Source organism: Melanerpes formicivorus, unplaced genomic scaffold, assembly GCF_026170545.1.
Source record: "Melanerpes formicivorus ecotype bairdi unplaced genomic scaffold, bMelFor1.0.p_v2 SCAF_22, whole genome shotgun sequence".
In the NCBI taxonomy this organism is placed as follows: domain Eukaryota; kingdom Metazoa; phylum Chordata; class Aves; order Piciformes; family Picidae; genus Melanerpes; species Melanerpes formicivorus.
The window spans coordinates 7,036,084-7,050,561 of record NW_027142374.1 but is presented as its reverse complement, the minus strand read 5'-3'; the positions used below and the strand labels follow the sequence as shown (position 1 = coordinate 7,050,561).

General features: G+C 42.3%; 1 protein-coding gene across 3 annotated transcripts in view; it reads right to left on the bottom strand.

Annotated features, from left to right (window-relative positions):
- Positions 1-1,997: 1,997 nt before the first annotated feature.
- Positions 1,998-14,478, bottom strand: part of DCX (doublecortin) — an 82,966-nt gene continuing 70,485 nt past the window's right edge. For all 3 annotated transcript variants that reach the window (XM_068152003.1, XM_068152005.1, XM_068152004.1), the window contains exon 7: positions 1,998-13,166. In XM_068152003.1, coding sequence (XP_068008104.1) covers positions 13,110-13,166 — 57 coding nt within the window. In that variant the 3' untranslated portion in view covers positions 1,998-13,109. The remainder of the gene's footprint in view (positions 13,167-14,478) is intronic.

Genomic DNA, 14,478 nt, shown 5'->3' with positions numbered 1-14,478 from the left:
AGCTTTGAAGTGTAGGTGTATTTGAGAGAGGCTGGGCTGGGGAAGCAGATGTCTGCAGTGGAGGAGACAAGACAGAGCTCAGACTGTAGGAGAAACCATGTAAACAGTCTACATACGTTGACTTTTTAAGGTGTTTTATTTACAGAAAAGGTAAGATTAATGATCACTACATAGTGAGCCATCAAGTTGATACTACAGCAGTGTTCAGCGTTTCACAGAGCTAAGCTGACAGAGCCCAGTGAACGTCCTATTACACATGGATTTGGCTGCTGTATTTTGGGCTGCAATTCAAAGCCAGCAAACAGAGAAAACTTGGGTCCTTAGTAGCTGGCAAGCCTGACAAAGAGTGTGCTTTCTTTGGTTGGACCCAGATTATACAGTGAGCTGTGGCTGAGCACCAGCTAACAGTGATCAGGTCAAGAGACCAGCCAAAGGTTTTCCGACTGGTCCAAAACATTTCAGTCCAAACAACTGATGCCACCAGCAGATTTGAACCAAGACCTTTAGGAAGCAATCACTGTTGTGCTGATGAAACAACATACTTAGGAATACCTGATGGACATTTTTGTATGGATCCAAGCCAACGTAGCAGGAAAGCTGGACTTTGGAAACTTGATTTTGCTGTCATTTATGTGTCAGTGGGGTTCACACTAAGACAGCAGCAGCATTTTTGTGGGTTTCCAGTGCTGGATGTTGGTCCCACACTGTCACCTTCCAGGTTTCCTGTCTAGAGTCCCTGTGTGATAGCTGCACACAGTGGGGTGAGGGCTTTAAAGCTGCCATTTTCAAAACATTTGACATGAGCAGGAGCACTACCTCTCAAGTTTTTTTATTGACCTTATCTGCTACATAGCCACTAGAAAAGACACCATTGTGCTTTGTTTGCCTCTTGGGTGCATAAAGACACAGGCAGCGTGTTTTCTAAGGTACTGGTTCTGCTTTTCTGATAGCATTTGCTTCAGTTTCAGTTTGTACACATTCAGATGAAGGCTGTTCTCATGCAGTTTTTCTCCTCCTGTTTTTATTCTGGGAACTGCAGGGCAGAGCTTTTTAGTGTGGCTTTTCACTGCAGACAGGACTGTACTGTGTGCGCACTTTGGGCCTCTCCAAGCATGGCATGCTAATCACAAATGGGTGCCACCAGTTGACCAAGAGAGGTGATGAGTTGGTAGGCTCAGTGCTGTCTGCCTGTTGGCACAGCATTTCCTCCAGATAATAGTGTGCAGAATGTGGCCCTCTCTGGGCTGACATGCAGTGACCACAGGGAGAAATGGATTAAAGGGCTCCATCCAAGGGTGAAACATTGGGAAGGATCTCAGCTCTTTCACAGCAGCTCTATCTGCAGCAGGGACCACAGCTGACTCACTTCTAATCTTGCAGATGTAAAGCAGAAACAAATAGCAAAGTGGCTTGTACATAAAATTAAATTAGGACATCTAAGCCTGGAAAAATGTGAACAGGGCTTACCAGGAAAAATGTTACTGTCTTCATTGTGGTTCTGACAGGGCAGCTGCGAAGAACTTGGACCTTCTTCAGGTCTGTGTATGAAGGCAAGGACAAACACAGAGTGTCTCTCCAATCTCACCACACTTCCCAAAGCTAATATGGGACCAGCAGGCCTTGCCAGGCCCTGAATGCCAAGACAAAGTTCAGGGGGAGGGCAGGTCATGTTACTTTGAATCCATGGCTGAAGTGCTGCATGTGGGGAAGAGCTGCCCTTTTACCTGCCCTGTATCTCTTGCAGTGGGGCCTATGCTGAGCTCATCCCCTTAGTCAACAGAGTCTTGTACAGATTGAGCTGTTTCAGTCAGGCAGATGTGGATCTGGATTAACTCAGGGCCATCAAATTTCCAGTCTTTTTTTTCTGCATTTGGACAAGTGGAACTAATTTGGGAAAGCTGACGGATTGGAATGAACAAGCAGCAGTGTAATTCACAAGTCACAATTAGCAGGCACTTGCCAAATAAAAGAATTCAAAAGGTTTTTATCAGCCTAAATACTGAAACCAAATTTTATTTTTTGAAAATGGCATTACACACATCTTGCAAATGTACATTTAGATGAGAAAACAATAAGTAACAAATACTGAGAGCAAAGCTATAAAGTGGACAGGTTCTCTGCTGCATGGCATTGCATTACAAGAATACTCAGACCTGGGATGGTTAGTACAAGTAGTAAAAACAGTTCACAACACCTCACAAAAATGGAATTTATCATCTAGAAAGTCAAATCTTCTAACAAAAGGAAATTCTGCTAAGGGAGAAGAGGCGTGGGGGTGGGGGTAGATGTGTGGATATAGGTACATTTTGTGGGTTTATAGCAGGGCTTTGTGGGGGTTTTTTAAGTCCATTTCTTACAAAATCCATCTGTGTGAGTGACCCCCTCTCTTCCAAGACTTCAGCTGTTTTCTGTCCTATGTTGCCATCAGAACCACAGCTATTAAACAGTAAGCCCTGCTTACTCAACTCAGAGCTTAGGAGCGTGGAGAAGGAGCTGTCTACAGAACCCCTACCAACATAATTCCTACATACCATCCCCCACCCCCTTCCGCTGCGTAGCCAGGAAAATCAAAGTGTGTGCAAACTCCGCAAGTCAGGGGCCGTGGGACTGCTCCCAGCTAGAACAGCCAGGCCTGGGAGCCACGGCCTGTACACCACATGCCTCAGCTGCAATGGATCAGCAAGATCTCATTGTTTCCCAGTGACAAAAACTTCCAAAGATGTGTTCAACTTGTTCTCCAGTTCAAGCAGAGGCATCAGGTGACTGATATCCATCTGGTTTATCTTGGAAGTTAAAGTCTAATTGAAGTGCTAAGGCAAGGCGCTGTGAGAAATAAGTTCCCCGAGAGAACCTGTTGAGAACTGCTTTTCAAACCTCATTGTAGATCATTTTATTTATGCCCAAATCTGTACTTTACAACCATGAGAGAGACAAAGACAGAGTAAGAGAGTGGGGGAGGGAGAGAGAGAGAGAGAGAGAGAGAATCTTTCCAGGAGGAAAGGAAGAGCTAATTAAGAAGAGAGAGGTACAGGACCATGCATTTACTCTCAAAAGCTTGTTCACGAGCAAGCTAACATTTCTAACACTACAACCACTCATCTACATCTGTTTGCTAAGTAACTGAGTTCTACCTACAACTAGGGAGCAGAAGGGGCTTTTTTTCCTTTTCTTCCCCCTCCCTTTAAAATGCCAATAAAAATGTTTTCTGTACAAGTTGAATGTCACAAAAGGTGGTTTAAATGCTAAATAACTCACCACAAATGGGGAATGCAAAATTAGTTCAAAACATGCATGGACTGTGTACAGGTAAGCAAGGAATCATTGGCATAAAGCTGCAATATATTACAAGATGATACAGTTGAGATCTTTTGGAATAACCTCTGCTTGTTCTGTTCCTTTAGGAGAACTTCACACCAAAATTCAGTGTAAAGGGAATTCAAGGTTGATATCCAAGCAGAAAGTTAATGATGGGCAACATTATCTGTCTGAAGAGAAAAGCATTTGCCCTCCCCTTCCTCACACTCCCCCAAGGTACAAAAGTCAGCATGATCAGCATTGCTGCAGGCTTGCTAAAAAGAAAGCTTAGACAGATCTGGTTTAGGAGAACAAAAGCACCATTTAAATTAATAGCTCTTTGTACAGTGGCATTGATTAAATACCTTATTATTTAAACAAAACCACACAGGTATTTACCAATCCCAACAAAATGACAGCCAAACCTTTACCACCCAGGTGTCCTCCAGGGGTAAGTACACAGAATTTAAAGTATACCAGCTAAACTTTAAACCTGGCCACCGCTCCAGCCCCCACCCATTGACTAGAAAATACATCATGGCCTCTCAGTTATATTATATTATATTGCAGCTTTGTCATTAATGGTGAAATCATACAAATGCAATGAATGACCTCAGACAGTAATCCATGATCAGGGTCCAGTTCAGCTGCAGATCTCCCTCCCTCAGCACTTTTGGGCAGACTTGCAGCTCAGAGCACATAGCCACAAGTATGGGGCCACGAATGAAGGCAGTTGGTGCTCTTCACAGAAGAGTGATGTGAAGAACTCGGGCACGTGCAATGAGAGCTGCTAACCCTACTTTGGGATACACTTGTGATTAAGAAAGTAGGCAAAGGCTAGTAACAGCAAAGTCAGCCAGCTGATACTCTGTTCCTGTGCTTCTACACTAGACAGTGCCATCAAATAGAGTATTGTTGAGGGGAATGTGTCATCATTTTAGAGAATAGAAGGATGTTTGGCTAGACAGGTTTCCACTTTCATGAAGACCCTGCTTGTCTTCTGAGCTGATAACTGCAGCTGTACTAGTGCTGCTATGGTGATAAAACTGCTTGGATCACACATCCTTTAAGTAAGAAGCAAACTAACAACAATTTCACATGTCATAATTCAGCATGTAATTTTAACTCTTACATTCAATACTTCTGCTTCACCTTATCCATAAACACCGATTAGCAGTGCAATGAATTCCCTAGACATTCTTATTTAGATGGAGATGCATCATTACACATCACACCAAATCTGGGAAAAGATTTTCTACTGTAAAGAGTGGGAGGGGAAACAGGGAAAAAAAACTATGTGTTCTGTAGCCCCTCAACCTCTCAGAGACTGTGTGGTCAGCATGTGAGGGAGACAACGTATCACTACATTTCAACTGCCACCTGCAAAGGGAAATTAATTAAAACCCATCCACATCTGCTGTGCTGTGGTTGGAAGCAGATGGAGAAAAGCAGCCATGCTGGAATTAAAACTAACAAACAACAAATAAAAAAAACCCCAAAACACCAACAGAATGAAAAAATTACTAAATGTTTTGCAGGATTCTCTGAAGGTAAAATTCTTCATATCAAGAACTGGGTCTGGACCCCGACTCGAGTCCACTTCATCCAGGGCAGACATTTCCCATGTTTGATTCTGCACATCAGTTTCTTAGAAACTCAGGGGCTCAGAAACAGAGTTTGGGTCAGGCCCATCCTGACCAAATGCCACCAACATGTTTCACTCTGACTTCATGTGCAAGGTAAATCCCTTTGACCTGCAAAAGCTGCACTGCTCAAATGTGACTCAAATTAATCTCTATTTCCTATATATAACCATTGCAAATAGAGATGGAAGCACCAGGCTGAATAAAAATCAAAAGCAGCCGTGAGTTGAGTCACCTAAAATGAACTGAATCTTCCCTCTTATGTTCGGAGACATTTGGTAACATTTTTCTCTAAAAAGCACGCCAAACAAAATGTCTGTTCTGCTTGAGACTAGAGCAGAAACACTGGAGGAAATAGAAATGCCATTTCTCGTTCTGAAATTCTGCTGGGCTCAGGGCATGTCTAGTGAAAGTAAAGTGACATAAAGCCAACACTCCAGAACCAGAAAATAGAGAAGATCCTGATCTGCTCAGGTTCCTTGCTTAATTTTCTATTTGAAAGGTTCCAAGTATTTCAACAAAGAAAATCATTTCAGCTTTATCTTGAAATATAATAAAACTCTAAAAAATATCTCCCATCCATAGCTTGCTGTTAAAGGTTCATACAAGAGATCACCTTATAGCTAAGGTCAGTGAGGGTCTCTCTGCAAAGTCTGCAGCTGTCACTCAGGAAACTGAATCTGCACTTAAGTAACCAGTCACACAAGAGTTATTGACAGTCATCGATTTTTGAAATAGGAGACCAACCTTGGGCCACATGGATTCAGCTCCCTTAATTACAGGGGAGCTTCTGCCTGGTTAAAGCAGCAGAGAATTAAGTGTATTGGGTTTCGTTCATGTTAGATTGTTTCAACAGATGCTCAAAGAGGCACAATCTTTATGCAAAAAAAAAAAAAAAGAAAAATTCTATCTGAGAGTGAAGAGCAAAAAGTGTTCAGATAAGTCAGTTGTTTTGCCTTTTAGGATTAAATTCACAAGCCTTGCAAGTTCACTGATTTTGGAAAAAAGATCTCTTGAGAAACCTGGTGTTAAACACAGACCTCCCTTGTTCATCATCACCCCCTCTGCCTGCATGGCAAATGAAGGTGACCTCTTCCAAGAGTCTGTCTTGGCTGTTAACCCTGCTGTGACTGGGTGGCTACTTTTCCCCACAGCTTGCTGAGCTCCATGGGAAGAGACAGGAGGTTCAGAGGTGCCCTCGCTATTCCCGTATACATGCCTTGCTATTCCTCAGTGTGCCAGGCCTGTACTCTAGGCCAGGCTATGCTGATGAATTTCTATTCCTGATCTGATAGGGAGGAAATTGGACCACATGTTGGTGCTGTCATTCAGCAAAGGGCTGGATCTTCCCTCCCCCTTTAGGGATGACAAGCTGACAGGAGAGGAAAACAGGAGCAGGGGAGGAACTTCAAATCATGTTCTCCTGCCTGCGGCCAAGTGTGACCTTATTTCTGCCATCGGGAGTGGGACACGCACCACTGTAGCAGATAGCCCACAGCCTGGCTTAGATACCTGCAGAGCCATAACGCTCTCAGCATGCAGCTGGGAACCCCTGCTGCTCTTCTGTCTAGAACCAAGCCGCAGATCCTCAGCTACCCCCAGCCTCCCCTTTTGTTTGTCTCTGGAAGCTCTTGGCCTTTTGTCTTTTATTATTCTCAGACATCAATAGCACTCACATTTCCAGTCATACTAGAAAACCTCCCCTGCCTCCTGCTTCCCCTTCCATTTGATTTTCTGTGAGGTTCAAGCTCATTCCATCATTCAGTGAATATCTCCTAACAAATGTCCCCTACCATTCCTCTTAGAAACAAGCCTTTTCCTCTGCTTCTCATGACACTGGCCATCATGGCATATTTTTCTAATGATGCCAACTTTCTTTTTTCAGTTGACAGACTAATTACCACAAAGATTTGTTAATTGCCTTTGAGCATCCCTCTTCTTCAGTTGAGTGATAAACTGTCAGACCTAGGGAAGCTCTGAACTGGCTTGAGAGTCTGGAGTTATAGGTCATTGAGGTCTAGAGGAAGAGCCAGACAAGGTTAGTTCAACTAAGTGTACTAAGCGAGAAAACTGAAAGGCCACTCTTTCATGAAGCCATGTGGTCATCAACACTTTCTAAACAAGAAAGCTTTCAACAACAGGCCCACTGTTTTCTTGCCAGGATAAAAAGAGGACTGATCTGTCCACAATAAGATCAAAACCCAGTAACTCTGAAATCCCAATGGCCCTGAAATTCCACTGCTGAATCCACCAGGTTTGGTTCTCATTTACTCAGAGCCTCATCCACTGGCCAAAAATTTGTGTCAGTGTTTTTTATCTTCTCTAAACAGTTTCCTGAGGGGTGGACAGTGGTCTGTGACCCCAAAGCTCTGCATTTTTACCTGCAGACTCATACCCTACCCTGCAACTGGGATTCTGTCAGAAGCTATGAGATGGCATTGCTGAAAAAAGCTTTTCCATCCACCCTCTTAACAATCTCCAAGCATCTCCTCTCTCCCTATTAACACATTTTATTGTCATCTTGGCCCTGAACTTCAGACAAACATCAAATTACTAAATCTGTTCCAGAGGAAACAAACCAGAATAAAATGAGGAATCTATACACATTGCTGGCCCAAGCCTTTCACCTGGAGGCACCTGGGATGAGATGCACCTGATCTCAAGCCAGGAGTGAAGAAGGAAGGTGAACAATATCTGAATAATTAACCATAGCAGAACCCAGCCCAGTTCACAATTGCTGAGGAGTGGTTGTACTGTGAGACACGAGACTCAACTTTAACATTTCATGAGATACCCTGGGGAAGCCTGCTCAGATTCATAGATGGGACAGTGGCATCAGCCAGAGGAGATCTGTGATTCTGGAGACAGTAATTTTCAAGAGCTGGTTGAATAAACGTGAGATAGGCACAAGTATAAGTCCTGCTTCTGAAGCCTAATGCACATGGAAGGCACTTAAAGTCTTAACCTTCTTGGTCTTATTACACCAAGGTGGTGTTGCAGCTGGATCTCTTCTACGTATCTTGTGGAAAGCACTAATCCTGTTGCATGGACTGGCCTCACAAGATTTTGTGCCATTTGTTTGCTCCTACAAAGAACCTCACCAGTCCCAAACACTGTTTCAGCCTGCTTCCATCAGTGACCAGGAAATTAATTTTAGGCCTAAATCACCACTAGAAAAAAAACTGTTCTGTCTTGGATACACCTTATATGTGGTAAATGCACCTTTCTATAGCTTTTCTCTTGCTGTGGATTGTCTTAGTTTGAGGAGACACTTTCTGGACTCATTTTATACCTCCTTTACTTGACTATTTCCTTTTTTTCTTTCTCTAAAAATGATCCTGCCTCTACTATAGTAAAAGACAAATCTTCATTTGTCTTGAATAGAAGTCAGTGACAAAATGCACTCATGTGCTTTCAGTGCAATGAAAGTCTCCTACTGTAAAGTCCACACCATGTCCCTGCAGAGAGGGTGCTCCATCCAGGGGTGGCCATTGCTGGAACAGTGTCCCTGCAGGGATTCAGCAGGGCAGTTTCACAAGGTGTTCCATGAAGTAGGAAGAGCAGCAGCACTGACCCCAAAGGCATGAAAAAGGAAAACCAAGGCATCCTAGAAAATGTTGTCAGTATCCATATGGATAAGAACAAACCAACACTTTCATGCCGTTATTACCTCTTGAAAAGCCCTGGGGTTAGCACTGTTTTGCTGTTTGCCACAATTTTTGGTCCTACTTCCCTTTTTTCTTCAAAGGTACTGGTCAAGAAAATGAGAGAGAAATAGCAGCTAGACTGTGTGTGTGATTTTCACATGCATGCATGTGCATTAGCTACATATGAGATGAGGAAGTTGTTTTCTAAGCAGATTTATTCTTCTGCTGTGAAAATAACACAGGTAGTGTTTCTAGCTCCTGAGAAGATTGTGATCGTGTGCAGATGTAGCAATCAATGGAGGGCAAAGCTATTTCCATCTCCCACTGCAATGGGCCAAGGAAAATCCCATTACCAGACTCATTCAAAACTACTTTAAGGTGTAGAATCTTGGCTGGCTGATCAGCTGGTGGAACTGAGTGAGCTCCAAATCTTACAACAGATGAGGCTTTAACCCAGAAATGTCAGGATTATAGATATTTTACATGTGACAAAAATCCTAAGGTTGAAGATTTGGATGCATTGCCCTGATCTCATACAGTCAGGATCATCTCTGGAATCCAGAAACACTGAATACATCAGCCTGTGCTTGGAGGTGCTAATTCATTACTAATGACTGTCTCTGAAACAGGTATTTTCACTGTAGATGCCAGTTTGCTAAAATTACTGGATAGTGAATAAAGGCATATTTTGAAGAAACAGAGCCCTACTACTTTAAGAGTGCCTCAAATTTGCTTTTAAATACTGTATTGTTTTAAAACAATATGGTTTTGGTGATTCAATTAGTCCCTGAAAACAGTAAAAGCAGTCTCATGAGGCAAATTAGAGAAGAGTTTTATAGCAGAATTAACATGGCAAATCCTCATATCCTGTGGAGTTTTATGTGCTTGTAAAAGTGGAAAAAAATAAAACAGAAGAGGTAAAACTCTGAAGTATAAAGTGAACTTACTATCAACTGCTCCAGGATCTCACAGGGTCTGGAATTATTGACATGTATTGAAAGTAATTACTAATTCATTCCAGTTCAGGAAAGCTTTCTGACCAAACCCAAGCTTCTATCTCATATGAAATCAACAGGAATAAAGCACATGCTACAACTTAAGCATGGCTTTGAGTTCTTTCCTGAATCAGGGCTGTCCTTAAATTTAAATGACTATGGTCTGGTGCCTGTGCATTGTTTCCTCTTTGTGTTCAAATCTATGTTAGGGATTCTACAAAGCCAAAGGTAACTAGTTTTAAATGGAGGTAACTTTCCACATGCATTTCTGTACAAGAACTCATGCAATACTGGCATTAATACAGACTTCACTTTATATTACAGCTGAAGTGCTCACTGACTTCTCCTACTGCCCAGGCATTTCTACCTAGAAAATTGCTTTCTAAAACTCAGGAGTTTGACCTCATACCCTGTTTTCTTTGTGGCTTCTACTGGTTTGAATGGCTATTTTCCCCACCAAACAATATTTCCCCCCTGCCCCCTTTCTTCTGGGCCTTTTCAAGATCCTCCTAATTCCCTGAAGGAATTGATGAGCTCAGCCCCACCCCAGGATGATCCTCAGGCAAACAAAACTTCACTCCCAAGGGAGCACTTGCAGGATCAGGTTTTAGACCTGTCACTAGGTGCAGGTCATGAAGAAGGCCTTAGTGATTCATTAGCATATTCCACCAGGACAAGCATCTTCAAATAACCAAACACAACTTGTGGCAGGGAAGGAAAGATATTACTTCTCAACAGTTACCTCAACAACCATCCACACAAAGGTTCATTCACCCCTTGGGATCGTGCTTTATCTTACAGAAACTCAGATTCTGGATGAAAGCACATCTAGGACTTCTTTCCCACCACCATCAGCTCTAGCAGTTCAGTCTTCTTATGGATGCCAAAGATTTAGGTTTTCCTGGTGGATCTGTGGTGAGTGTCTCCCACTGAATAGCAAGAGAACCTGGATGTGATTTTGTGGCTGGTCACTTGATTTAGCAGAGACTCAGAGGAAAGGTGGCAGGACCTGCTAATCCTGACTGTGACAGGAATGGCCTGTGTCACTGGGGTGACAACACCTTTGACTGGAGTACAAATCCATCATCTCTAACAGGGCCAGGACTGCTAGTCAGGGTCCTTGGAAAGGCAGAGACATGGGAAGGGACTCTGAGATCACCAGCAACAGAACAGAGGAGAGGGTAAAAGCGTGTTGAATTTTCTGTTCCACAAACACTTTTACCAAGGCAAAAGCTCTGATGAATAGCTAGCATAACCGTGGTCTTTGACAACCTTATGCTTAAAAGGTCACATTTTCTCACGACCAGCGTCTACAGTAGCACTCACAGGAATAAACAACCAAAAATTAGCACCCATAACCAAATCTGCACCCAGAATACTTCAGGACCTTCTGTTAGAGGATCTGAAAGCACTTTACAAATGTTAACCAACATTTGGCCTCACAACCCCCAGTGAGGTAGAACAGTGTTGTCCCTGCAGGGACAGACAGACAGATTGAGGCACAGGGTTACTAAGAGACCTGCTCCTGTTCAGACATTACATTTAGCAAAGCCAAGGGCTAAATGAAGGCATCCTGACCACCACACATGACCATCCTTTCCCTCACAAACCTTCAACGTGATGAGCCCTTAGCCTTTGAACTAAAGCCCAGCTTCTATATACAACAGGTGAAACGATCATTTAGCAGTTGCACAGAGAGTTAATCAATTAAATGAAGTTATTTGTGGGAACAAATGATTTCTTGTGCAAAGCTCTGGGTGTAAATGATCATGCACTAGGACTACTGGGTGCAAATATGGTGCATTATAAGTCTGACCCCTTGATAATTCCCAATCCTGTCCTCTCTCAGATAAATCTCTTCTTCAAGTTGCATTATATGTATCATCACATGAACTTCCGAAGATGCAGCCTGCACAGATTGTTTCCTACCAGAATGCAAACAAAGAAAACATGGAGTGGCTTTGGGAACAATGGTGTTCATGTAGCATCAAGCATCACAAGGTTATAATTCATTCTAATCACAAGGGATTGCAAGGCAAGAGGGAACAGGTGAGTCTGTTGAAACAAAGGCAAATAGAGCAACAAAGAAAGATCTGATTGCACAAATTTCATTTAAGTAAAGTTCTGTAATCACCAGTTTCACCAAAAGCTTACTCCATGAGGAAAGGAGGCAATACTAGTGAGCTTATGACAAAGCTTTGTCAGCATCAAAACCACCAGCCCTGCATGAATAGATGAACTTTGCATTCTGCAGGAGTTATTACTGATTAATAAAAGCAAAAGGTTTCTCTAAATACAGCAAGGTTTTTGTGTCAGATAGAAGAGTTTCTTAAAATACAGGGTTTTGAACACCACAAAATTCCATTTCTTATAGAAGTAGAGAAGCTGGCCATAGTAAGGAATACTGAAGTGTAAAAACCCAAATATGTAGTCTTAAACATTACAAAAACTATCAAAACATTTAATATTTTGAACTGACTTTCCCCCCCCCCATATGTGTCTGTATTGGCAGTGACAAGAAGATCTCTAAGCTGAGCTGTTGTTATTCTTGTTCTGCAGTTGTCAGTTGTTGGGTTTTTTTTGTACATTTTTCTGAACATGTTTTTTAAACAAAAGAAAATCACCAGCATTTATAAAAAAGGAGCTTGAGTCCTTACTCCCAAAACACAGATACAAGGTTTTCTTTTATAAAAAGTGTATTGATTTTTTTTTTTTGCTATAAAAAGTGACCTGTAGGGTGTCAAACCTGAAAACAAAATGTCACAGTGTTTTCAGTGTTGGCTGTTCAGAAGGCATTGCTGTCACACAGAGAGATAGAGAGATACCATAGGGGAGGTGTAAAACTTGTTACCAGCTTAGCAGGATCACTGGATCACATGGGCAACATGTTCCACTCCAGATAACTCAGATGACCCACATTGTTTAATCATTAAAATATCATCCAAAAAAACCCCCAATATTTGAATCACTGTTGCACTAACCTTAGCATCTTCTGCAATCATTCTGAGTCTTGCCCAAGCTTCTGCTGGCACAGAATGGACCCACTGCTAGTTAGGATGCAGGTGCTAAAATCAGGGCTGCAGGTGAGGAGCAGTGAGCTGGCAAATGCTGGCAGTTTGGACAGGTGAAGATCATTTGCTCTACTTGGGCTTGCAGACCAGTCAGCAAGTGACCCCTTTGCACGCTTTTAGGGGAGCTACTTTACTATCACTAAGAAAATGAGAGTTGCAGCAGCAGAAGAAATAGAAGAAAATGGGAGATGCAGAGGATCATTGGTGTATTGGCCCCAAATTGCTTGCAATGTCCATTTTGCACCCCTATGACTTACAAAAATGGTATCCCTCTATCTCTGTAGACTGGTAGGTGTTGGTTTGTGGCACAGAGGATAAATCACAGAAAAAAAATGACATACAACTGTGTGTCCTTTGTCTGCTTTGAAAGCACCAGTCACCTATCTGCTTATTTGGGCAGAAGTACTCTACTGTATCCTAAACATAGCTTGCAATATGGACATTTAGCTTCATGTTGCTTTACATGGAATCTCCAAGGGAGTCAGAGTCATCCAAAGACAGGGGCAGATACAAGTCCTGTAGGAAGAAAGAAGAAAATGTTAACTCACACAATCACTTTCCACCTTTGATCGTGCCTATGGGAGCAGTGGAATGGTCCAATTCCACTCATTTTGGAGGGACAGGGTAGGAGACTCATGCACTGGTTACTGGATGAGTGACTAGCTGTCCAGGTAGTTCAAGGCTAAATTCAAGGCAGGTCACTTGCACAGTGGAACAAGGAAATCCTGATACCAGAAGAAAGATAATTCTTCAGTGGGAAGTTGAGAAGTACTTTTTTGGATCAATGTGCCCATTGTAGCATACACAAGACCTTTCCTTAAACAGGTTTCTTTGAACCTAAGTCCACAATAAAGTCTTACCTTGATTTGACAGCTGCCCTTAGGAAATATCTTTAGGAGAATCACATTTGCCATGGTTTGTCCTTTATTTTAAATAATTTCTGATTGATTAGAAGGGTTAAGAAGATAACCCAAAGTTTACTATTTGGATCAAATGCTGAATGTAAAAGTTTTCCAGGGTCTCATTTTGGGGTAACCAACTTATCCCACTTCCTTAAAGTTCTGCATGGAATGAGGTGCACAAACTGGCTCAAGGGCTAAAGCACTCCTGGGTCCTTTTTGAACTCTAACCCACACACAGGTAATATCTGTGTGCAAAATGAAGAAATCCCAAATACACAGAAAAGGAATTCACAATGATCTGGGGGATCAGAGGAGGTAAAATAAGGCTGTGCAGTGAACTCAACCTAAGCATTTATCACTTGAGCTTTAGGGGAAAAAAAGAAAAGTGATTTCAGCATGAGGAGAAAATGCTCCTGGGAGAAAGACAATGATGCATGAATATTCTGGTAACCTCAAATGCTACATTCGTGTTTGCTGATTGGCTTAAGTTAGTGGAGAGCTCAGCAGTCCTTAGCCCTCAGCAATCACCATTTATTACAAATGTTCTGGGGGCTTCACTGGAAAGGTCATAAATCAGCCAGCTGAAAACCTACTTAAACCATTAAAGAAGGTGAGTTTGACTTGTCTTTACCAGGAAGAAATCCTGAAATACACATAAACAATTATTGAAGTCAGACTGTGGGCCAGATGCTGTTCTCAGTTATATACTACTGGTAAATCTGGACCCATTGTGCTAAAACTGTTGTGTTTCCTCAAATACAGACTGAGCAGCTGAGACCAGAATGAAGTCCTAAGGAAAATACAGATTTCATGTGGATTCAGCTATGCCTTTATTAAAGAGAGTCAAATAAAGCTGAGTGACTACAGCCTCTCCATATGTTTGGAATGTTTTCAAGATCCAATTTTTGAGAAGCCAGAAATCCACC